The sequence below is a fragment of the Artemia franciscana genome, chromosome 1 (assembly GCF_032884065.1).
Source record: "Artemia franciscana chromosome 1, ASM3288406v1, whole genome shotgun sequence".
Taxonomy (NCBI): Eukaryota; Metazoa; Arthropoda; class Branchiopoda; order Anostraca; family Artemiidae; genus Artemia; species Artemia franciscana.
The window spans coordinates 60802430-60829325 of NC_088863.1; the positions used below are offsets into that span (position 1 = coordinate 60802430).

The 26896-nt window shown below is 35.1% G+C and overlaps 1 protein-coding gene across 1 annotated transcript in view; it reads right to left on the reverse strand.

Moving 5' to 3' along the window:
- Positions 1 to 26896, reverse strand: part of LOC136032300 (neural cell adhesion molecule 2-like) — a 145022-nt gene that overhangs the window by 78893 nt on the left and 39233 nt on the right. The window contains exons 4-5 of the mRNA XM_065712587.1: positions 16911 to 17052; positions 14054 to 14175 (exon numbers count right to left, since the gene is read on the reverse strand). Coding sequence (XP_065568659.1) covers positions 14054 to 14175; positions 16911 to 17052 — 264 coding nt within the window. The remainder of the gene's footprint in view (positions 1 to 14053; positions 14176 to 16910; positions 17053 to 26896) is intronic.

The following is a 26896-nucleotide window of genomic DNA, read 5'->3' on the forward strand; positions in this document are numbered from 1 at the left end:
ATTAAAGGATCGATTTTTTGTTATTCAGCAAAGCGATATGACCCCGGCAAAACTAACTAAGGAAGTAGAAATTGAACAGGTATTGATGAGGAATCTCAAAACATACGGAGACCTGAAAAGGCCAGGGACTCTATGGAGTTCGAAAAACAGCAGAGACACGTCTGGAAAGCAAACCTATACCCAAATTAATGCTTAGATGCAACCCCATGCTGGAGCAATCCCCACGTTGTATCACCGGTCACTCCTATTGTGAGGGACGTGTCAATCATACTTAGGCTGCTCGAATATACCCAGTTGCTTGATTCATTAAGAGACGCCAACAATCTGCTGAGCACCTCGTACGAAGTATGAGCTGCGCCGAACGTGGGCATCGATGGGGCACAGCAAATCGGAATGAAAATATTCTATTCGATGGTGGTTAAATATTTTTTCTTTTACTCATTAAAAAAAAGGCCGTCTATTAAATTTGACCAAAAACTCGTCACCATTGGTCGATGACAAAGTCATTTAAACAGCTTTTTCCCAATTATTTCAAAAGCTCTGTGCGGCTGCGTCAATAGATGGTTTGAATCCGGCCGATAATCTCTAATATGAAGGTTCCATTCAGCTCAACTCCATTTAACTCCACTTAGCGGAGGTCAAGTGTACCTTAAGCATTCTAGTTTCCCCTTTTAGGAGTTTGTACGCGATCCGATATTTGTGGAGATGAGTTATCCAAAATCATGTCATCGGGACATTTACTAGAAGTGGCTATCGGATCTTCACAAAACTTGATAAACAGTAAGAATATATGTTTTAATAATGTCTGAAGGGGTTAAGATCCAATCCAACATTTGTGGAGAAGGGAATCTTGGATTTTCCTACATTGTTGTCATCAATACAACTAGCAGAAGGGGTATGCACATCACATCCAAACTTGATTGGAATCAAGAGCAAAGGTTCTAGTTGTAATTTTTTGGTGATCATACCCCTTTTGATACTTTTAGTAGGAGAGAGTCCCCAATTTGATAAATTTGCTTTTGAGATTACGTAAGATGATTTCTTGGGTGCTATATTAAGCACCCTCAATTTTACAGAACTGGAAATATAGAAAAAAAATGTGTTTAAAAAAAAAATGTTGGCTGTTCATATAAGGATAGTTTCTTTTTTAGAAAAAAACTAATAAAATATGGCAATATTATAATAAATAGGCTTCCGATATATTTTATAGTGAAAAGAATTAAAGATAGGCACTTTGGAACAAAACTCATACTTGAAGATATCTTGAGAAAGGGCAAGGAAAAGTAAATTTATTTTAACCTAGAAGAGGTGAGGGGAAAGAAAGCGGCAAAAAGCAAGAAACGTGATCAATCAAGAAATGCAAAATGTGATCTGTTTACGAAACACAGTTTTAAAACCATGATACCTTTTAATTACAGTAGCTAACAGGAGACGGGATTGGCGACACATAACTGTCTCCATCTGGTATCTCTACTTTTGAGCCCCTTGCTTCATGTTTCTTCACATTTACGAACCAAAAGCGAACATCAACGAGCAAAGCAAAGAATCATATTAATCTTTTTTTTTCATTGCTTTTAAACTTCTATTGGCAACAGATGGTAATAATAATTTGACACTATTTGACGTCATTACTTTTCTAGTGCACTCAAATTTCTTAGGAAATATGTTCCTCGGACACTGAAATATCAAACTAGGTTTTCACAGAAGAATGCTCGACGTCAAAGCTAGTCAAAGTAAAATAATTTCAGTATTTTTAAGTTTTTTTCTACTCTAAGAGCAACGATGTCATTTGTTTTTATTATTGATAAGCATTTTGGGTGAGGAATAAAAATATACTAAAATATCTGTAACTTTTTTTGAACAGTAGTTGGCAATTTCATTTAAATTCGACAAATCTTCTTTACTTATGCTTTGACAGTCCTGTGGTGGCGCAGTGGATTTGACCTTAGCTTGGTAATACGGGACCCAGAGATCGAATCACGCTGCAGGAATGCACTGCAGGGCCGACGCAGGGACCATAGTAGTCAAAAAAGCGTCGTTAATTCTTAAATAATAAAATAATAATTATGCTTTGACAATAGAAAGGGCATATTTACATTGGTTCGCAGATAGTGGTTTATGCGTTGAATTCAGGCGAGCAACTTAAGAGAATTCAATACCTTAAACATCATTTTGTGAGCCTCAACGTCGGCTGACTGTCTCAAAGAGAAATGTTCCGTTAGCGAATTCTCCCAGAGGACTAATTATCATTGATACCTATGGACAATTTTTAATTTAATTATGAAACTTGATTGAAAAGGAAATGGAGTTATGCCGGTAAAGTTTTCAGTTATAGGGATGAACCACAGAAAATTCGAAGAGCAGTCAAATTGGATAAATGATATTTTTTTTTTAGGCGATTTTTGGAAATTTTGTACCCGGTGTACTAGAACGTTTTTAGAGAAAACACTTTCCTGAATTTTAGAAAGAAGATTCTGCTTCGTTTGATTGAAAAAACAACTTGAAATTCGAAATTTACTTCCTTGTTGCACAAAACAAGAGAAGTTACAAGGTTTTTCTAAGATTTCGGGGAAAGTATATGTCGGCTTTTTTGTATTCTGCCGTTTATTCGAATCACTTATGCAAGCCCTACAAGCTATGGCAAGGCCGCCCAATCAATTCTAAATAGTTTGGCACCAAAAAACCAAAAAAGTTTATAATGGACGAGATAGGATGATTCTTTATGTTATCGGATCCCCTTAAAAAACTAATATTTAGTTCATTGATATGCAGCCTCCAGCCTGATATTTGATGCCCATGTTGATCTGGAATATTGAATGGAGCCCGGAAAGCAATTTTCAGCTAAATCAATTCTAAGCTAAACAAGCACATTTATATATATGTTTAGAGTAGTATTTCAGGTAGGTTTACTCATCTGATATTGCTAATGTTTAATTAAAGTTGAGTTTTATCATTTATTATGCCCTGGCCAAATATTTCTCAAACCTTATGATGGTGTGTAATTTGAGACAACTTTCACGCGATCCGTCGTGTGAAACTCAGTATATGTCACGACATAAGATTGTTTCAGGTCTAAATGTTTGGCTATAGTATCGAATTCCAACCCTCCACCGCTTTCCTTGTGAAATAAACAAAATTAAAAACTTTTGATAAAGGGCAAAACCGTGACAAAAAACTTGGCCATCGGATTTTATTTATTTGAAACCCTCATGTGCGGATTTTCAAATCCCTAAGTTAAGAACTATCGACTATAGTGTGGGTAAAGGAAGCACTTTCATTTGTTTGTTTGTTTGTTTCTTGTGTTTGTTTTTTTTTCATTTTGTCTGCTGTTTATCGTCTTGAAGGAGATGTAGTAAAAATTTGAACAAACACTCATTTAGAAGTAGATCCCGAACAATACACTTTTGTGACACAAAACTTTATTGTGGGAAGTGACAGTACCAACCTGGCAATTAATTAATTAATTCGAAAATGGAAAGAACAGGTTAATTTAAAGTTTTATTATTAGGCTATATTTGGGAGACTAAAGTCTTTCGGTAAGTAATTTCGGATCTTTGAAAATCGGAGATGTTACCGTTCTTTTTCTCCGTTATACGAGAATACTTGTTCAGCTAAAAACTAAATTTGTGTTCACTCGACAGCAGATTTCGTGCTCTAAAAACTGCTGTCGCACAAAAAAAAAAGATTGCGGTATGTGGTGGCATCCCAGTGGCAACAAACAATTATTGTTTCAGAAACGGAAAGAGTTGCACATGTTTAACTACTAGACTTGATAAGCCAAAAGACCTAAATGTCCAGAGTTCCATATCCTTGACCCCTTGAATTGGACAGAAATTGTCCTTGCTTTTCTCCATTTTTCTCCTGCTCTTCAAAAGTCACAAGCAAAGGGAACGTCAGCAGACAAATTTTTTAAGGCCCGCACAAGTGGGTTTTTAGTTAGACAACGGCCATTTGAAGCTCTTTCACTGGAATACTTTTATCGTCTATTTTCATCATTCTTTTCGACTTTTGCAAATTTTCACGCATGTGTGTTATTTATGTTTTTGTCACATTTTCAACTGAATCTTCAAATAACTATTCATTCTTTTTCACGATACAATTTTTAAGCCTCTTTCCATCTTCAAAAGTCACTGAGCCAAACAAAAATAAAGCGACTCCATTCGAATTCATGCTTGAACAGCTCTGTTGAATGAGACTGTTTTACAACGCAAGAATAAAGGTTTCTGTTACTGAAAAGCCCCACGGGTACTTTCAATAAAATTATATACCCTTAGAACATCCTGTTCAATGTGTAGAAATGTCATTTGAAATCGAAGTAGATAATGGAAGGAGAGAATGAAGTCGAGCATTCACATGCACCACGTGAGATCAGTGCGTATTCATTAAGACCATTTGCGGTTTTGCATTTGGGTTTTAGGCTGGTAAATATAGATAATTGTAAGAGAAGGTTTGAGCTAGATGTACAACAAACTGAAGCACCGCTGAGAAAATCAGAAACCCAAACTCTAAATTATACTTTATATCAAGATTAATATATGCTGGAAGAACATCTTAATTCAATATAAACAGAGAGAACATTTCGCGTTTTTAGGGTATTTTCTGATGAGTATGTACATCTCGGGAAATATCGACTACGTAGACAAGCTTGGAAGATGAATAATAGACAAATCTTTGGCACTTTAACGTGGGTATAAACAAGACTTAATAACAAAAATTTCAATTAAGAGCGCAATGTAGCCTACATAGTAAACGAGATTCATTCAAAACAAGGTCAATTTTAATTAGTAAAAAATTGGTGCAATCAAAGATCAAAGTTGATTTGTGTCTATCCTGAAAATTTATAAAAGTAAATAGTCCTTTGATTTTTTCAGACATTTTAAATCGATAAAAAAATATTATGACTTGATTAGTATATTTAAAGCCACACGTCGGCCAAGGACACACCCGGGATTTTTTAATTTTTTTTCCAGAATAAAAAAGAAAAGAAAAAAAACGCCATAAAAAATTTGTTTATAAGTATTTCGGTTATTTTTGCGATATGGACAAAAACACGCAGGTTCGATCTCTGTACCCTCCCACGGGATACAGCCTTGACTTTTGCCAGGGTTAATAACATACAGCAAACGTTAGTACTTTTCAGAACCATACTTGATCACTGACCACATTGCCATAATTTCCAATAATATAGCCTGCGAATTTTGTCTGACTCATAAAAAAAAATAGCAAAAATACATTCGAATAAATTTTTGATGCGTTTTATTCCCCCACAAAATCCGAAAAAAATTCTGGTTACGGCCTTGGTCCACTAGAAAAAAAACTCCAGTAATATCATAATTCTGGCTTGAGAAATTAGGAAGTTTAAAACTAACGAATCCGATTGCATAAATGTCTTGCCCTTGTGCAGCAAGTTGTAGCTGTAGAGAGACAGACATACAGACAGACTTTTCGTAAAAGCGCGTATTTCGAGGGAACAAAAAACTTCGGGAACGAGGTCATCAGTCTAGTTCAGCGAATCTCCAAGAATGGTGTCGGAGTTTCAGTTTTCAGAATGACATAAAAGTCTAAGTAATGCCATAATTCTAGTTCAGTGAAGGAATAGACCTGAATCTAGTGAATCCAATACATAAGTATCTAGTCCTTTTGTTGTATCGTCAATTAGCTTCTCGCAAAACCCATATTACATGTGAATATAGATTTTCAGGAATAATATAAACTTTCTGTTCCTGAATGATGTAGAAAATGCATATATTGTCAAAGAAGATCATTTGGGATCTTCAGTCTTATATCTTTAGGAGCCGGATCTTAAATTAGGCCAATTTTTATCGCGGGAGAAGGGGAGACACTTTTCAGTTGATGAGAACAATCTGAACTTCAAGACAGTTTTAAATATAAATAATAAGTATGCTTTCAGAACGATACGCCATTCATTATAACTTCTAGATAGAAATGTGTAGGCCTTCTTTTTAAAAGGAACAGCACAAACAACAACGTAATTACAATAAATATCTAATTAATCTGACCTTTTAAAATATTACACAATCGCTTTTGACCAGTTTGATGCTAAATACATACAACTGATATTACAATTAAATTAGTTACATTTGAAAGGTAAAATTTTCATTGGATTGGGTGATGCTTCAGTTTGAACCCCCCTCCCATCGTATATCTTTCTGCTATCCACCAACTCAAATTCATTGCCATTTAAGATTTTCACAAGAAGGGAACCACTTTACATTCAGAGGAAGGTTTTATTTTGACGTCAGAGCTGTAAACTACTAAAGGCTAGTGCTGATAGCGTTGCCAGAGTCGTTATGAATGGGTGATTCACACCTATACATTTCTGTAGAGGTATATGGGTATGGGAGAGTCAATTAAATCATGATTATGCATAATATTATCATTGAAAGTCAAGCTTGACGCGTGTCTGGCAATGAAGAAACGATGGCCTTAAGATCGATTCATGTCAAACACCACTTGAAATTTGTTCTGTGACTGTGACATCAACCAAACTTCATTGCAACTCAATGCATAATCATAATCTTTTTAAAGCTTGAGAATATAATCTAGCCTATTCTTTTTTGAAGTGCAGTATGTCAGACAAAATAGAAATTTTGGAGCCAAGGGTCAAAGATTAGTGTGGTTGCATATAATGGCTCTTTGTAAAGGCCAGCTTATATTGCTCAATCAGTCTGCTAAGAATGGCACATATTTCGATTGTTTCACCAGAAATTATAACTGAAAAAAAACCGTGCGAGAAATAGAAAAATGTCTAAAGCACTTAAGATTTTTCAGTAGAATCAAGCAGTAACGGTATCAAAACGGAATTTTAATTATCAATCGACATCTCAAAAGAATTGTCTTATTATGCTGATTCCAAATCTGTAAGGTTCATCAAGTTTAGTTTCGTCCATCAAAGCCTCTAAGCCTGAGAAAATTTGCCTGATTTTCGAAAAAAGGGGGGACAAACTCCATAAAAGTAAGAGAATCTTAATAAAAGTGTGATAAAAAAAAAAAATAAAATAACGTCAGCAGATTTTGAGTGTCAGAAAACCCTACTGAAGAGATTTCACGCTCTGATTTTCAAAAATGTGGAATTTTGCTCTTTTTTGTCAAAAGAAAGATCCCAGATGCGTGTTTGTTTTTTTCTTATTATTTTTTTTTCAGGGTGATCGCATCGAACCGGTGGTCCTAAAGCATCGGGTGAGGACTCATCCAAATAGAAATAAAAAATTATAGTGTCCTTAAGTGCCTAAGAAGATTGGAGGGCAGCTAGCCCCATCCAACACCCTTTTTTCGCCAAAGACGCAAAGACAGCCATATTGTTCAGCATAGTTGAAAGATCCCATAGCTGTACCTTTAGAGATAACATTACCCCAGAGCCCATGGGGATATTTCTTTAACTTGTGAAATTTGCCCATAGTTTACATATGATATTTTTTATTGGGGTGCATGCATACATTTTTCTAGAGGGGGGAGGGATTTTCCACTGTAGGATTCTCCTCGCGGATAATTTTCCATGGAAATTAAAAAGTCTCCGGGGGATGAACTTTTCATGGGAAATTTTACACTGGGGAATTTGTCAGAATCTCTAAACAAAATTAATCTTATTTGTCTTACTCTCTATTTGCCGACTCAATTTTACATGTGGAGATGTTAGTGGTAAGTATCCGGAGTAGCCTAAATTTTCACCGGGATTACATTGTCTAGAGGATTTTTCCGTAAAGGGGGAGCCAGATTTCACGGAATTATTTTAAAAAATTATTTAGAACTGTTAGAAGTTAGAATTATCTAGAAATTATTATCTATTATTATCTACATTATATTATTATTCCCGGAATCATTTAGAAGTTAAATAGAAAAAAAACAAGTTTTTTCAACAACTTAAAATAAAACTTAAAACGAACAGAATATATAATGTACATGAAGGGGGTTGCCACCTCCTCAATACCTCACTCTTTACGATAAAGTTTACCTTTGTGTCCCAGTTCTTTACGGACAACTCGTGAAACACAAGGGTCGGTTAATTAGAACAGTAAGATGCTTTTTTGAAAGTATTAACACACTTTAGCGTAAAAAGCGGGACGTTGAGGAGGGGGCAGTCCCCTCATATACGTAATAGGGTGAGGAGATATCTTAGAAATGTACCACAACAGGGGAATTAATCTCAACGAAAATCTCATTGCGATTATGTCTTAAGCTCACTGTACTGACAAGTCTGTAGAGAATTGTTGTTTTTCTGTTCGTTTGTAATTTCTCTATTTGTCTCTGGACAATGTTTAGACAGCCAACAATCATTCAGCCAATTCCTGATAGTACTTCGGGGTCGGCAGTTCAATCTTCATTCCTTCTTTAATTTTAAGCATTTAGTGTAAGCATAAACAACTCATTCATAAAAGCGGAAAGTCATACTATACATCAGTATTGCCAAAAATAGCGTTTCATCCATCATGGTCTGTAAAACGTGTTTTTTGATGATATGAAAATATTTATGCAAATTAAAGGAAAACTGGTATATGCCAGTGTTCATACAATATATTCACTCAAGTGTCAATTAAAATAACGTTATTTGCTAGCATATCCGTTGGTACCGAGATTTGAGATGAGACTATTATTTTCAGCCTGACTAATATAATAAACTTTGGCATTTATCTTCTGAGCTTATACTGAAATCAGGAAGATCATAAATGTTCGAAAAATAAAAAATGTCCAAGGCCGAATCCAGAGAGAGGTGGGTTAACCCTCCCCACCCAACATTTTCTCCAACTCGTAAAAAAGCAAAAAATGGATATAAACGAATTTTGATGCGTTTTATAGTGTTTTATTATAACCCCTCTCCCAAAACACAAACCCTGGATGAGCTATTGAGAGTGCCTTTCTTTTTTGGGGAAGGCGAATTTCGGTGCTTTCAAGAGTAGATGAGTATCTTTCGTGACAAGTCATTTCCAGTTCAATTTTACGGAAGCAAAAGCATAGTTTTCCTTTTCTTTCTAGCATGGGTACCCGAATCAATTTTCCGAGGGGGACTTGGAAACATTTTTGCTTGAGAAAGTAAAAATTTTCATTTTTCGAAAGTAAGAACATTTAGCGCATTGTCAATATGTTTAAAATTCTGAATGATTTTAACTGAACCTGACATCAATTTGAACAATTCCCCGTCTAAAATTTCGTTCCCGTCAACAATTACATAATATTTTCTATGGAAAATGAGAAGAAAATGTTGAAATGTTGAGAAGAGCATGTTGATGTTATGTCAATCTTTTTTTTTAAATCTCTCTAAAAAAAATTATGTTTCATGTTACACAAGGGAATTTTTTTAACAAATAGATTAATTATAAAAGTTCCGTAATGCGGATAAAGTGAGAATACTGCGGATAAAGACGCATTAATTCGCAGGTGTTGAGGTAAAAAGAAAATTCAATTCGTTAATGAAGACTATCCACAAAAAGGTAATTCATGAAATACAGGATTAAATTTTCAGAAAATCAATAATTTGACAAAAAGTTTTTAGAAAATGGGAATCAAGTTTGAACAAAGAAAAGGTCACGCAGTTTTAATTAGGATATGAAGAAGTCAATTAAGGGAAGAACTGTTTCACTATTATTATTAGTACCATAACCAACATACAATTGGATGAAGTCGTAGCCTACCCTTATATGTTTGTCCAGCATCAATGAAAGACAATACCGAAAGAATACACGACGGCAGGCCAGGTCGTGATAATAATTGCACATACCGAAAAGAGCAGCCAATACAAAAGAATAGTCCATTTAATAAAAGATAAGTTACTAATTGTAAGTGGGCCAAAAAAAAGAAGGTGAGACAAATGGATATTACTAATCAGGGTTCACCAGGGCTCATCTGACGTAGCCTGGAACTAGTACTACACTTGTCATGATATCACACTGCTACCACTACTACTATGAACTGTTCATTACATCACCAGACCACAAGAGGTTAATGGAGCTACACACGCTCATGACAGCAGAAATTATCAACAACATGGCGCAAAAACAAATTAAAAAAAAAACGACATCAATTTCAATGACAATGCTAACTTATATTAACAAAAAAATATTACCTTTATTTCAACTAGCAACAGGGTTAAAAGCAACAAAGCTTGTAGCAAGCACACGCGTGTTTCATAATTATAAAAAAAGAAATGGAGACGAAAGTCTAGTTACGTTTTAGTCTTTGTTTATGGTTAATTTTATAAAACAAAATTGTGCAAACTTATTTTATAAACTTAGGATTGCTTACAATCCGACCAAGGGCAGAACAAAAAAGTGAATCTCGACACCTAAAAAACAGCATCCGAAGACCCAAATTTTATTTATGGGTCTTTAGAATCCATCGTTATAGGAAGGTTGTCTTTTCTCTGGGGTCCAACCTGCATATTGTGTTTTACTCAGCGTCACACATCCCAATATTTGTAATCAGTTACTTCTATTCATAAAACCAACCATTTAGAAAATGCGTGGATACATTTTGTAATTTCAGAATTCTATTAATGGTAGCCTACCAGCAGTGTTGGGAAATACTTAAGTAAAAGTACTTAAGTAATTACTTAAGTAAAAAATTCTTAAGTACTTAATACTTATACTTAAGTAGAAAATTGAAGTACTTAAGGGTACTTAAGTACTCAAGTACTTTCTTATTGGCATAGAAAAATTATATCAGCATAATGCAGGGCTGGTGCAATGAATTGAACTGCCTATATGTTAGTGGATGAATGGATTTTAGTCTTTGAGAACAGCGGCTCCCAGCCTGGTGGAAAATTTCAAAAAAGGACGCTATCATGGTGGAACTACCATATATATTGAACAGAAAGTTTTTTGTGATAAAGGGAAAATTCAGAAGGATGGTGCAGTATCTATAGTGACCCCCTCATATAAGGTCTCTTGATTATCGGCAGGGGTTCCGGTTACAAATTTTTAATTTTAACTAATGAAAATTTTTGCTTTTTTTTCTTTCCTTGGCTGCCTAGTCAAGGTGATACCATTTTACTGACTATCTGGGCATTTTTATTGGTAAAACTACCTGAGCTTGTGAAAAAAAAATGTCAAACCCAAGACACAAGCACAGACAGTTCAGTTTTTGTTAGTCCAACTGTCTTAGCCTATAATTGGGTTCACTTGCATAACATTCGAGCCACATAGGAGGCCCTTGTAAGCTTTGGACGCTTATTCCCGTTGCAATTTCAGTCAACTTATGTTCAACTAACATTAAATTAACTTTTTTATTAGTCTAGCAAATGTCTAAGTTTATAAATTGAACCAATTGCCTTGCCTGACACTCATTGCAGAATGGCCCCATTTTCACTTTAGATGATGGTTTGCCTCACATTCTTCTCACTTTTGTTGAGTTTTTAATTAAAATGGAATAGTTGTGGGCATCAAGTCATGGCTAATTGTAGAAAGGCCAAGACAGATAGTCAAACTGAGTGAGAAGCAAACCTGGCATTAATCCCCCCTCCCCCTTATTATGATTGTATAAAAATGTTGCTAGTTCATTTGTTAATAGGTGTGTCTATCTATTTTCCATCCATACGTCATTGCTAGGGCAGTAGAACTAGGGTAGATGGTCAAAAAGCCAAGATAGTGATAGAACCTATAGTTTTCCGAGTATTTGGTTAACCAAACACTTGGAAAACTTAGTGTCTGGAGATGAATACTTTGATCTTAGTGATTAAAGAAACAACTCATGATAATTCTGGCAACCGCGGCCATAAAACCAATTCTGTGAAGGTGGAGGTTTTATCATATTTGAATGAGAGGCGAAAGGAACTATATGTGCTCAAAGTGTACCCAAGGGTAATGAAAGTTTTCAGGAAGTACAACTGTGTCATTCCTTTGTTTGCATCTGCAGAACGACTTTTTTGGTAGGTGGTGGAATTTTTACTCCAAAAAGAGACATGCTTGGAAATTGTATGTTTGAAAAGCTTCTGCTGTTGAAAGGAGCAACTAAGAAATTAAGTTAAGTTATGATGAAGCTGTAATGAGTGAACCTTGTAAATTCTTTTCTTTTTGTATCTTAATTGAGGTAAAACTCGATTTTTCATGGAACCAATTGACTATTTTCATGAAAACTATTGGTTTTTCTGAAAAGCAGTCAATTTCTTGGAAGAATCTTACTTATCTTGTCAACTTGGAAAGGAAATGGATATTAAAGAAGTGTTTTGGGTGTTATTTACTGCAAGTAAAACATTAGTACTTGAAGACTTAAATACTGAAGTACTTTTTCGAAAGTACTTATTACTTAAGTATATTTTTAGAGAAGTACTTAATACTTGTACTTAAGTAAAAATTTCTCTGAGTACTTGATACTTGTACTTAAGTAAAAAAAAAGAAGTACTTGGCACAACACTGCCTGCAAGGTACATGTATAACAAGTTTCATTTAATTTATCTTCTTTTCTGGTTTGATAAGCTTTCATAGACTCGAGCATTAATTGTATTCTCGGCTGCAAACTCGGATTTTTTATTCAGTGTTTGACCCTAGTTTGCATTTGTTTTGTCTAGTTTTCTCCCCCAAGCTTTCTTAGATCATAAAAATAACATCCGCTGGCATCATGCAGACCCTGTCCCCAACACCATACCTTCTTTTCTAATTGGAACAATACGATGAACGAAATGTCCAATAACATACATATGCCCATAAATAGGGAAATTTTTTCAAGCTAAAGGTTACCAAGGTTGCTCAGAAAGACAAGTACCACAGATGTACACACACTTTTTTTTATCTCGTTTCCGGGGGAATGACAATAGGGACTCACCGAAACAAACATGTTGACTAGTAATTATGTGGGTACTTATCTGTTAGCCAGTACACACTCGAAAATCTGGATATATGAAATCGGACAATAACCGGTTTATTGCTGTTTGTATACGGAGACAATTAGATTCGGCTCAGTGGAGTTAGGTTAGGCCTACGTATTGCAATCAGCTCCACTATACTTAACCCCAGCCTAATCCCCCCATCCCCTTAACCACACGTCATCAGGAACCTATGGCAATATGGGCAAAATGAGGCAGGATTCCTCCATGTTAATTTGGAAAAAAAAATACCAAGAAAACTTCATATTTTGTTTTGCCTTTAAACCCCTCTTCGAATTTAGAAAAATCCCCCCTACCCTCGGGGTTGGGGGATTGCTATCAATGCTCAAAACGTCAAGTAAGCAACCCAGAACCTTAGGGGACATTATACCTCAGAATATTTCAAGGGAGGGAGTTCAAAATAAGCCCACAGCAACACATTTTCGGATGTTTTTTTCCTTGGGATGTATGTCTTCCCCCAATATGAAGATCTACTTGTGGCCTTTTCACAATATTTGTTACTGAATCAGGCAACAGGCAATCTGTTCAATTGAATCAGGCAAGTACTTTCTCCATTGGGGGAATTAGGATACTACTCATTAATCTCTAAGATTTACGACAAACACAGAAAAAAAGGAAAGCCAATAAAACCACAAACGTGTTTCTATATGTTTGCACGCAGGGAAAAAAGGTAGAGAAATAAAATGAGGTTTAACCGTGAGAAAATGAGAAACCACAATGAGAATTATTAGCATTTTATTTCTCTATCATGTATTTGAACCTACTGAGAAAGACAGTTTTATGCTCCATACGCGTAATGTCATCAAGATAAATAGACAGTACGGTAATTAACACAAGTGTGAACCTACTCACGAATGCATGAAATTTAATGAAAGAAAAGTTCGTCAAGATTTTGTAAGAATAAAAAAAAAGTTTTTAAGTAAATTAAGATCTAAAACTCACAATCCACAGAACAAACTACTCCCACCAAAGAAATTTAAATGACAAATCGAGCATTATTAAAATTCTTCCTACTTATCGAGTGCCTCCTTATAGATGGTCATTAAACTAATATTCTTTGTACATGCCTGAATATACACCCAGTTGCAACTAAACTAATATATATAAATACTTATCCAGAAGTACAGTAGGACATAAAATTCTTTAACATAAAAAACACCAAAATTTTAGAATATTACTGAACAACTTTTCGGAAATTTACTAGAAAGACATTGAACTTACTTCATCGTGTCTTTTCCAAATTATATCAGGTTGTGGGGCGCCGGTTGCCTTACATTGCAATGTCACAGGTTCACCTTTTGGCACCACAATCATGGACTTGACAGCGCTCACTTTAGGAGGAACTGAAAATGAAATAAAATTGGATAACCACCTCACCAATCGAACCAATCAATCACCAAATTCAAGAACCCAACCAATTACAGGTCGATAGCCCCAAGCAGAATACAATTACGTACAAACTCAAGGGTTTAAATCAGATGTTAGGTCATGAGCACTGTTTAGCTTATTAATGACCTCAAAGTAAGCACTAAATATATTAAAATATATAAAGCATATATATTTTATGTATATACCTCAAAGTATATACAAAGTATAACAAATATAAATGTAATGTTCGATTTTTCTTCAGGTTTACATCACGAAAAAAGTTAACATTTATGTATTGGGCCTTCCAATAGACATTATATTACATAAATAACTGATGTGTTGGAAACTCAATTATCTTATTTATGCTATGCATGACATCACATAAAAATTACGGTACTTATGTATTATTCAGAACACACTCAATAAGTGAAGTTAGGTTCTATCGTGAAACAAACTATGATGTCAGGTTAGGTTATATGTTGTGTCCATTGACGCACTGTTTCGTTATGGGCAACAACCCCTTATCCTGGAAAAATATAATTGCCTCTTTTTTAGTCTTTGGCAAATCCCAAATCTTCATTTTAAAATCCATATTCAGACACTATCTTCTATCACTATACATAGCAAACTAAATTCAGTTTTGTCTTTGTGGCTATGAAACCAGATTTTCTCAGCAAAATTCTTGAGTGTGTTCTGAATTGAATTGGATCAATTGAATAATGAACAAGTACCAACTATTTAATTAAAATGTACCTGCATCGTAGTTTGTTTCACGAAAGAACCTAACTTCACTTATTGAGTGTGTTCTGAATAATACACAAGTACCAAAATTAGCCTACTTATATTACTTACTGACCTATCTAGATTTTTTTTTGCGCGAGAATATCCCGAGGTACCAATGTTTTCGAGAAAATATGCAGCTGTTTTCGAGAACATACATAAATGCATAATTATTGCTCACTTATAAAGATAATATATATATATATATATATATATATATATATATATATATATATATATATATATATATATATATATATATATATATATATATATATATATATATATATATATATATATATATATATATATATATATATATATTCAATTTTTATATATTCAATTTTATATATGAATATTATATATTCAATTTTTTAAATTCAATTTTGAACTGGAACCACTTTAATTTCAACAAAAAGGCAATCAAGAATTTGAACCAATCTTTGACCATTTTTGATTTATATTCGAAGTATCTCACATGCTATAATTTTCCATGCAAATAAGGAGCTCGAAACTGTAAATACTAAGGAACTTGTTACTTTTGTTTTTGCAGGGAACCAGCTATGATGACCTTGGCCCATCAATTTGAAGTCCAAAGCATCAAAAGGAAAAGACTCAAAAGTTCCGCCATCCCTCTCTTTGTCTCGGTAGGCCACAATACTTTGCTAACCCCACATGTTAAAAACATTTGAGAAAAAAAAAACCAATTCGAACCAAATAGTTCATAATATACATCATCATTATTTCTACGACACTTAAACAGAACAAGTTGAATTCATACCCTTTTTTTCCCACTTTGATTGATTACAAGGACATTGAGCTTAATTGAATAAGTCTGAAACCGAAACTAACAAGCCGAGGGTGAGCTCACACAGGATCTATTGTTTATAAATTCCGTTCAGGACATAATGGTCTACGGATCATTAAGAACCACACACATTGTGCTTTTACGCTTAAAGATGGTTTACAAGCGATAACGGAACAAACGACCTCCTTAACTTAATCAAGTCCAATTTTATTTTATTTCTTAGATCCTCATTTAATTTGCTTTTCATATTTCTACTTCATGGTCTAATAATCTGATAATAAGAAAAGGAGGATTAGGCCTAATTTATTATGGAATCAAAATTAAAGAACAAAAAACTCGTAAAAATGGATAGTCATTAGGATCTAGGGAGCCTACATGGCTAAAATACTCAACAATTTATATTATAAACGAAAAAAAGAAGGAAAAAACAGCATTGAAAACCCACACTGAGAGTTACATAAGTATTTTAATTCTTTTAGTTCTATCAAATATATTCACAAGAGGTTATCATAAAACAATCAAACATGTGAATTCACCCTAAACCACTCAGGGGGGGGGGATGTGATCTGGGAAGGAACAAATTTTTATGTCGTGACCACACAAAACAGCCTAATACATTTTCTTAATAATATTTTTTAAAGTGTGAGTGTCTTTGACCACTATTCGGAACTTTGGACCAATTTTTAGGACTCTGGACATGAAAAGAGAATTCTGAGCGTGCCGAGGATGTTATTAACAGCATATCACCACCAGCCTGTATAGCATTATGACAATGAATTGCATTTCCAGATACACAATTCCCAATATTATTACAAAAAGAAATTATTGTATAAACTCCACAGCGCTAAAGAAAATAAACGAATATATTGGCACAATTTTAATGCGTTTACAAATTGTCCTAACTGATGTACTGCTACGTTTATTTGCCAAAATCCAAGTAGGGTATCACCTGAAGTTATATATTTTGAGGTTTTGATTTTAAAAAGCATGTAGGGATAATAGCAGCCAAAATCACGAGCAATATTGGCATTGCAATATTACAAATAAAAAACATACAGTGCCAGGAACATCAGCCCGAAACAACAGAGGAATAAATTTCAAGGAACATTGAAAAGCACTTACTAAGAACTACAAGGTTGTGAACTAGCTTTACAGGGCTGCGGGTCGAGAGTGAGCATATGTATTGGCCAGCATCCTCAGGGGTAAGATCTTCAATTGTGAGTGCACCATTGCTTAATAGGCCAAATCTGGAATCTCTTACATTCTGTAAATACATAATGAATTGTACCAGATTATCGATTAATATATTATAACGTTCAAATCTTCATAGATACACATAAGGAATGCGAAGAAGCCTACCTTATTGAAAAAAACGTGTTTATAATTACAAGTTTTCGATCCCTCTGCTTACCAAGATCTTTTTGCGTCTCCATTTCTAAGTTTCGGATCTAAGAACATCAATGACCATTTTTCTACTCCTGTAATACTATGAGACACCCACATAAAGGTATTGCTTATTTACAACCTAGTTTATGTCGCTAAATCCATCTTATTTGAAATGAATTTTATAATAATCATTTATTCATTTTGTACAGTCTATTGTTTTCAGTGCATTTTAAATTTTCTTGTATCCTGAATTATTAAAAGGCATTGTGGGATTTATGTTCCAATATTTCTTGTTTCCTGTTATTAAATACTGAATATGTACTACTTTTTTTTTTACTATGGCTTTATTCTTTAAGCATGATGATGATGATTTTATTAAGTGATTAAACCTTTACAAGTATTTCACTGCTAAATGTCTACAAACTAACACTAAAAAGAAAGAGGAAAAAACAAAATAGATGAAAAAATAAATCCACAATCAAAGGCAACAATCTTGTATATTCTTTAAGCATTAAAAAAAAAAATACTCACATAAAAATAAACAAGAATAAAAAAAAATTGGATCTTTTTAAGTTAGGGAGGCCATTTGTTCCACTATTTTGTGCTTTATTTTTATTTTTTAAGTCTTCAAAATAAAGCACAACATAATTGTGTTTTATCTTGGGCAGTCAAGGTAAACAATGGTCAGTCAAGCAATCATTTTTCATCCCAACAAATGGTTTTAGTTTCAGACATAAAAAAGAAAACATAACATTATTCGCTACAAAAATTATTGCGAATGTACTGCTCCTACCTTTACTCAGTACCACAAATTTATTTAAGATACCCTAATTAAGGATGGTTCCAGACGAACTTTCAAGTGGGGGGGGGGGGTCTAAAGGGGATGTAGCTCCCCCTCTCAAGAAAAAAAAAATACTAAAATAAACTTAAAGTAATGCCCTAAAACAGAGGTATTTCTAACTAATCTTTAAAGTTTTCCGTTAGTTGGCCCAGGGACCTCCGGTCAGCTCCCCATAATTATTTTCAGAGTTCGCCACTGGATGGTTCCAAATACAAAGAAAACTCTGAAAGCTTCTTCTCACTAAAGGAAAAATGGGAAATTTCAGCCCGAACATATACAGCACACGTATAGAGAGGGAGAGGAGGTGTTGAATCCCGGATAGTGGACGCTGTTGTCCATCGCAACCCTAAATTTTACCTCCGATTCCATTGACTTGAAGCTCTAACTTTGACTCGATTCCATTCTTGTTTAAGAATTGTGCAACATGCAAACAACCTTTATGCTAAAAATAAGGCAGAATTAAGACAGAGAAGCATTTGATCCTCCAATCATATTTTCCCCAGCTCTGGTCCTCCAAGCATGCAGATTAGAAAATCTTCCAAGAACGGTCCATACAAGGTGCAAAATCCCAATCTGTCTACGGTAGGGAGTAATGGGAGATGTGGGTGGGGATTTGGAGGGACCGATGGCCCACTTTCCGCCTCCAATAACATAGATTGATAATATTTGCATGATTCTGCTTCGAACAAGGTGAGATACACCTGCCTTTCTGCTAAGAAAAAGTAATTGTAGGGAGATGAGAAAGAAGACATTAGAGGGGGCTGCGGGACCAATTTGCGCTCCACTGAAAATTTTGTATATTTTATGGCGAAACTTTCCAGATCTCCATTTTTGACCATCTACCTCGTCCACACAAAAGAACTATCTTATACATACAATGCCTTAAGCTGAATCTCTGAATTCCAGAGAAAAAAATTGGGTCCACCCAAACGTTCATAAAAATTAACGTTAACGGAAGTTAACAAATTGTATTTTATGTTCAAGTTTGTCCACTTTCGAAGGTTATCTTTTAGGGAAATCCGAAACCCAATTTTCTTTTGGGTAAATTAGCAAATACTCCAAAAAATACTGGGATAGTTAAAATTCCAATTACGCACCAAAATATAGCCAAAACCTCCAGCTGTATAGTGTAAGTTGTTGCAAATTTCCTCGTTTAAATTACTGAACAAAAAACTATTGCAATAAAGATTTAAAAATTATGATCTTCAATAAATTACGGACATAAGAGACAGTTTGCGTACCAAACCGCCTTTGTTGACATGGCATAACTGAATTTTCAAGCAATCAAACTGCTCAAAACATTGTCCCCATATATCCGCTAACCGTTCTCATGCTAGAAATTTACTGATACGCCCACAAACATACTACCACACTTTTTTCAGTCAAGAGGGGTGCGGGACCTGTGAGGGGGAAACATTTGGAGGGAAAGGGAAAAATAGATTCACCAGTAGCCAATTAGGAGCCTACCTGCAGCAAGACCAAGCACAAAGGGAGCTAGAAATTCAAGTAATAAATCAGGTCAGGATTAACTATGATTGACATTCCCCTTAGGGGAACCTATTTCGGCTAGCTACAAAAGGGATATAATAATTAGAAGTTAGGCTTGATCAATTTTAATTACAGTCTATATTGTTTCTCTAGTATCATGATTGCAGCTTTCGGTGCAGCCTAGTAAAGAGCGGATCAAGTCCTATAGTGACTAAAAGTCAGATGAATTGTTTTAAAAAAAAACCTGCGTAACGGAATAAAAACAACATTGGTAGCTTATTCAGGAATAACAACAATAATTCCGATTAATCTTAAAAGTAAATTATTATTTTAAAAGCAAATTTAAATGAATTTGAAAGCGTTAATTTTTCAGAAATAAAAAAAATACTTGGAAATAATACGAACCAGGTTATCAATTTGAAAGATAAATTTGAATGAGCAAACTTATTTGAGGCGTCTCGTCTTTCAGTTGTGCATATTATTCCATAGATGCACTCCGTCTTTTAGCGGGGAGTACCAGTATATCACATAATTATATATCTCAATAATCGCTCCACGACAATACTTCATCAAATGGGGCTGACGTTGAACGATAAAGTAGGCAAAACCTAACGACAAATGGTGCTAGTAGAGAATACAACTGTTTACACTGAAACGACCGATTTTTGTGGCAATCAACTGGTTCTTGTGGCAATCAACCGATTTTTGTGGCAATCAACTGGTTCTTCTATATAATTAGATAAAAAACGAACAGAATTTATCCGTAGGTGAGGACGGTTGCGCTCACCTTAATACCTTGCCAACGTCTTTTTAGAGCTTTAAAAAATCTTTTTATTTTAACTAAACAGTCCTTGTGTTTCACCATTTGTTCTTACAGAATTGGGATAAAAAGTGAAACTTCAGCGTAAAGAGCGAGATATTGACATGGAGCAGTCCCTCTCCGACACAAAATAATTTTCATTCGTTTTAAATTTTAATGTTGCTCCTTAATTTCAATTGAAATAACTCGTTATTCTACACCAATTAGTTTCTGATCATTTTTCAAGCCATGCTGGCAAATTTCCTTCCCCTGGGGAAGGAATGGAGAAACTGCATGACTAACATTCCTTTCCCCCACAAACTGTGAGGGAGGGGGTTCAAGTCATCACTGGACATTTCAACTATGCTGAATCAAATGACAATCTCAAACTTTTGATCAAATATATTTGGGCGAAAAGGGCCGTAGTAGGGTTGTGAGTTGCCTCCATTCTTATTGGTCACTTGAAAGGGCACAATGAATTTTAATTTCCGTTTGAATGAACTCACTCCCGAGCTTTTGTGGCCATTGGTTCGAGCCGATCCCCCCTAAAGAAGTAAAAAAAAATAATAATAACCATACATCAGTGATCTTTATTCTGGCAAAAAAGAATGCAAAATTTCACATTTTTGTAGATAGGAGTTTGAAACCTCTAAAGTAGGATTCTCTAACATGCTAAATCTGGCGGTGGGATTTTCATAAAGATTGCTTGACTTTTTAGGGGAATTTTCTCCTTTTTCAAAAGTCAGGCAATTTTTTTCTGGCTTACAGCTTCTGATTGGCAAAATTAAAGTTAATGAATTTCTATATTTGGAATTAGAATAAAACGTAAATTCTCTTGGTGTGCTTATAGTTATCTATAAATTCCTTTTTTTAGAGTTCCGGTCGCTATTGGGCCGAGTCGCTCCTTACTTACAGTTCATAGTAACGAACTGTTCGGTAGACTATTTCTGACACCATGCAGGAAAGAAAGACAACAGTTAGGTGAAACTAGAGGAAAACTTTTAAGTAATCTAAACACCAACTGAAGCACCGAAAAATTCAAGGCTAACTATTCAAATCAAGCAACTTCATTCGGAAAAAAAGTGTTGTTGAGTTACAATCTAAATAAAAAATTTACACTTTTTGAATTGTCATAGGGAAATAATTGCAATAGTTGATTCGTACCATTTTATTTTTTAAATTGATAAGTCTGTGCAACACCTAGCCAGTCATCTGAGTTTATTCAATGGGTAGCTGAAGGTTTTATTTCCAGGAGAGCTTTTACAATCAGAATCTAGTTAGTTCCCAGTGATCAAAAGAGAGTATATCCCGTTTGGTCTCACGACTGAAGGATTGAGTAGAAAACTTGAGGATATTTTTCGGGGAGAGAGGGTGGTAGCAGCAGCACTTATAATCTTATGGTTGGTGAAGAAAGAAATCTCCTGGTGAAGACTATCTCCTTTCCAATAATAAAGCAGACACCACGCTTTTCTTTATCCCTGTCGTCAGCGACCGGCTTTTTACTATTGGCTGAACAAAAGAATACAGATTGTCTGAGTCAGTCTTTTGACACAAAAGAAATCAAAGTAGTTCAGTCTATTTATATGAATTTTACATTTGATAGATATTCATCGAAAGACGCAAATAGAAGTACATCCAAATTGATGGAGTTGAATTACAACGATTACGCAATTAAGGAGGTTTTGAGTTATAAAAGCGTTTCCGGGATTCCTATAAACGTGACAATAAAATAGTTAAACCATGACGCAACACCAAGTGCCAAGGACTTATCTGGCCGCCTCCCAACAAGCATTTAGCAGCGGTACAAAACAACATTGCAAATTGTTCAACATAATTATCTCCCTGAAATGGGGATTTCAATGATAATTGTGGAAAATACCAGTACCGTCACCAAGGCACATACTTGGGAAGAAATCCCCGCTTTCCCCCACCACGAAATCCTTAATTTTCCTGGACTTTTGTTATTCTTGTTCAAATTGCCAATAAAACCTTTTTCTTTTTATTATCCTTCCGAAAAAGGTTCGGCGTGCGTGCCTGTTGTAGTCGGGAGGTTTCGGGAGCCCTGACCACGCCCCGACCTTGAAAGTAAAAAGTATCCAAATCTGTTACTCTTTGATTAACAAACAAAAAATATTAAAAAATATTAAATAAATATATATATATAGTGAGCCTTCTCCCCTTCCAGACGAAGCACGTTACCGTGATATAGTGTTGTTTGAAATATTTAGTGCAAAAATGGAGGCCAAACTCAGTCAACAGAAAAATTTTTCAGTAATTTCGCATAGACTGAATTTTATTTGTTAAATTTTTCATTCCATTGGAATAATTCTAGTCAACCAGGGTCGGACCACGGGTGACTCGACCCTGCGTTCTACTATTTTTACCAATAACAGCAAACCCAACTCCGGGGCAAAATTGACATTGTACCGGGCACTTATAAGCCTACCTACGCCACTGACTCTGCACCTTTGGATAAAATAGTCATCCTAGGACGCAATGGGTGAATTGTAACTCTTCTTTCCTTTATCCCATTTCTTTGCGCTGAAGCTATAGAGTAAATTAAGAAAATATAATGTAAATATATTCAATGCAGAATCCCAGAAGGTTAATCACTTCCGGATGCTTCATGAATACAATTAGCTCTTACCCAAAAGTCAATGACTAGTCCATCATTTGCCCGATAGTTTTTGAACGATTTTGTGTTGAAAAGTCGTTTGGTATACTGAGTAATAGATGTCAATATATCAGGGAGTTCAATCCAACTGAAATATTCTCTTTAACGAAAGTTTTGGTGAAGAATCACCTATTCCTGCTCGGAGTGCATATTTTCCCCTTTTCAAGGATCCAAAAGGTTTCGATCAAGAAGTCGTTAAGAATGGCACGTTCAGGCGGTGGCATTTCTTCTTTTCATTCTTTTTTAAGGTAAAGCCGTTTTTAAGCTTCAAATCCTCTATAAGAATATTTAAACCCAAGAAAAAGCTCTGAGTTTCCAGACTCTGGCCAAGGCCAAATTACCCGATAAGCTAAAGCGAAATATAAACTAGTGGTCCTCAAGCTTGAGGGGTGTATTGCTAGAAATTAAGATCATTTTCAAATAAAGTGAAAATGTTTTCAAAAATTATATAATCCATTGGAAAATTCAACTGGTCAAAAATAAAATCTATGTTTACAAAAATAAACTTTAGGAATTTGAAAATCCCAAAAAATACTCTCCGAACGTTAGCCCTTTATTTGATACATTGATAGAAAAAGGATATCACAATGCAGGATTAGTTACAATTGGATTGGAAGTTTCAATCAAATATTCTTTATCGAAGAGGACCGCAAATTTCTATTAACAAAGGAGTACCCCATCCCTCCCCAATGTGATAATTTGTCCCTGGTTTTGGTCTTATCATCAGGATTGCTACCGACAGCCAACAAAAAGGCACCACCAAAAAATTCCTCTTCGGCTAAAACAGGAAAAAACTGAAAATTTATATACAGAGTATGGGATATTTATTAAGTGAGGGTTATCACAATTAAACTTAAATTAGGAATTTCTTAGAGCTTCACTTTTTCGCGTGTGTTAACTTTTTATCAAATTGATTATTACAAGTTATTAGTTTTTTTTTTACTGTTTTAAAATGAAGAGTTGAGAGAAAGAGTCAAAACTTTAGTGTAAAGAGCGGGGCGTTGATGAGGAAGCAGCCCCTTTCATATACGAAGTAATTTCTGTTCGTTTTAAGTTTTCTGTTCGTTTAAGTTCGTTTTAAGTTAAAAAAACGTTTTTTTTTATTTACTTTATTTTAAGATTAACCTATGTCATTACTGAATCATATCTAATTGAAGAATTTATTTCATTTGAAGGTTTCCTTTCCAAAGTCGTTTTTAAACCATCGGTTACTATGTGCTGAGGTTCACTCTTTACTAAGTTGCAACTATTACTGCAGTCAATGACTTTCTTTTTATGATGGAGGTAATCGTCCTGCATTTCAGGCCAATGTTTTAATTGTATTTTCTCTAAGACAAATTTAAGCGGAGGGAATTGTTGGAGAAAAACAGAACACACATACAATGAATAAACACAAAAAGTAAATTCTGTGTCCATTTTTTAGGAAGGGGGCAAAGGTTTTGATAAAAAGTGTTTGTAGTCAGGACTCCGCGCAAGCAACATGAAAGACCGGAAAGGATAGCCCCAAAAAGAGGCAAGGCATGAATGGGAGGAGACAAGCTTATGTTGCACCAGAGGGACGCAGTTCAAGGGAATCAAGGGAAAAACATTGCGTATCTTTGTACCTTGATACAACAGGGAGCAACTTTCTCTTGCTGAATTATTTAGAAAACAATGAATAAGCAAAAAGTGAAAAGAGGAAAAAAAGGAAAAAAGAGGAAAAGAGGAAAAGGAAAGAGCAAAAAGGGAAAAACTGTTACAAAACTTTGTGTGGCGGGGGTAGCGCACCGTCAATTGATCGGCATTTGCTCTATTTTTGCATTTTCAGGTATTCTGCGAGAATTTCAAAAACTGAGTTTGCATCAGTTATTACCAAATTTTTTCTTGCTTCTAATGTCTTAGGATACACAATTCATTTTCGGCTTCATTAGTATGATTAAACTCAGTGGCGTCAAATAACGAAGATTTAGGATGGGGATTGGACAAAATTCAATATCTAGTGGGGAGACAAAATCCCCCTTTTCAAATTCTTCAATGAAAATACAAAAATAAAGGGATTTTTAATGAAGATACCTTAAAACAGGTGTATTTCAAAAATCTAGGAAGGAAGAAAAAATCAAGAGAGCTGACCCCCCCCCCCCCCAATATATACTGCTAACGAACCTACGTCACAATAAGGGCAAAAGAGCAAGCTTCAATTCTCTCTAACATTCTTTAAATCCGAATAATTAATGTCGAGACCTTAAATTGTCTGACAATTCAGTTGATCCAAAAAAAAAAGAAAATTAAATTAATTTCTTTGTACCACGTCTCTGAGTATACTTTATAATAACTCAACTGAATCCGTTGACTATATCTTATTCCATGTCAGGATTACCCGGTCTTCTATTAAGACCAGCAAGTAACCTAGCTTCCCTTTCTTTGACTATCTTACACCTCTGTGACAATTCCGAGAGGTCTTTTACCTTCGTTTCAATACTCAGCAGAACCCTGTTTACGTCAAATTCACCATTGTTTTCCATTCAATGGCTTCACAATGAAAATTAGCTGTCATGCTTTCAATCAGAAATCTTTTGCGGCCACCTTTTTCTTATTTTCTTCTATTTTCACTTTATTGAGCCAGAATACAGAAATTCATGGCACCTGACTAGACATGAAAACTCAATAACTTCCCTTAAAAGCTTTGATAGCCTTATAGTTGTCATGTTTGAAAATTAGCTTGTTTATACGGTGGAGAGTCCACATTGGACATTTAGCAGTAGCTGTTAGTCCTTCGCCTATAAACTTTTTCTACTGTCGTACTTGTTGCAGGTAACGACAGAACCTCCCTTATCAAAACTACAATCCATATGACCCAAGTCGAATATCTTTTCCAGGAGACAATGGTTGTATTGATAGCGCCAACTAGAACAGGATTTTTTGATCTCCTTCTTATGGGCTTCCAAGCTCAAATATTAACCTGCTTCACAGATAACACAACAACATTCCCATCCTGTTCTGCATCTTCCCTACCCTGACATACCATTAAATCAAGCAGCTTTCTCTTCTTCCATTCGATGTGTAATCCTAAGAAAATTTACATGTGTTGGTTTTTCGAGAAAACCCACTAGTCATATTCAAACACCAGGTTGGAGTAGCTGATCCCGTGACAGCACCAGAGCTTAGAGTCTCCTCTTTAGCCTGTTCAAGGGTTCTTTCCTTTTCGTGTGGAAGAAGTCCTGCAACGTCAGCATGCTCGTCAAAAGTTGAAATGGAGAATCGGAAGGGCTGATTGGACAAATTAGGTTCATAGGTGATGTTATGAAGCGCCTAGCGCCACTCTCCAACACTAGTATCTAGACCAATTTGATTTTGAAATCCTTTCTTGTCAGTAAACCATCGAAAATGTGCAGAAAATCTGTTCAGTAGAAGCAGAATAAAAAATTATTTTGTCCTGTATATCCTGGTTCAATTGGGCAACATCACTGCACCTTTACTTATTATCCTTGACCAGAATCCCATTCTTAGCACATGGGAGCAATTTCAGTAGTACGGGCCCGATCATCCCCCTCCCTGTTTATGAGCCTATATTGCATCTTCCTAGGTTCAAAACTCCAGCAACGCTAAGAGAAAAAAAGCTGGCGCGGACAGGCACGCACTGAGAGGGCGGGCGGTCACAGACCCAGTCTCCCACCCTCAAAGGCTTACTGAGAAAAATCTCTTAATTTATATGACTTTTATTCATGTTCTTTTGTTTTCCAAATAATTAGACTGTTTTCGGCATATTTTTCAAAACTACAACTCCTTTGGCTCTACTTCTAATTCGAATAGATTTCACACTTACTAAAGTGGGACAAAGTTATTCACTAAAGATAATGTGAAAATGCTAAAGTTATTCATAATAATGTGAAAATGCTAAAGTTATTCATAAAGATCATGAGATAACTTTCAAGAGGGGCAAA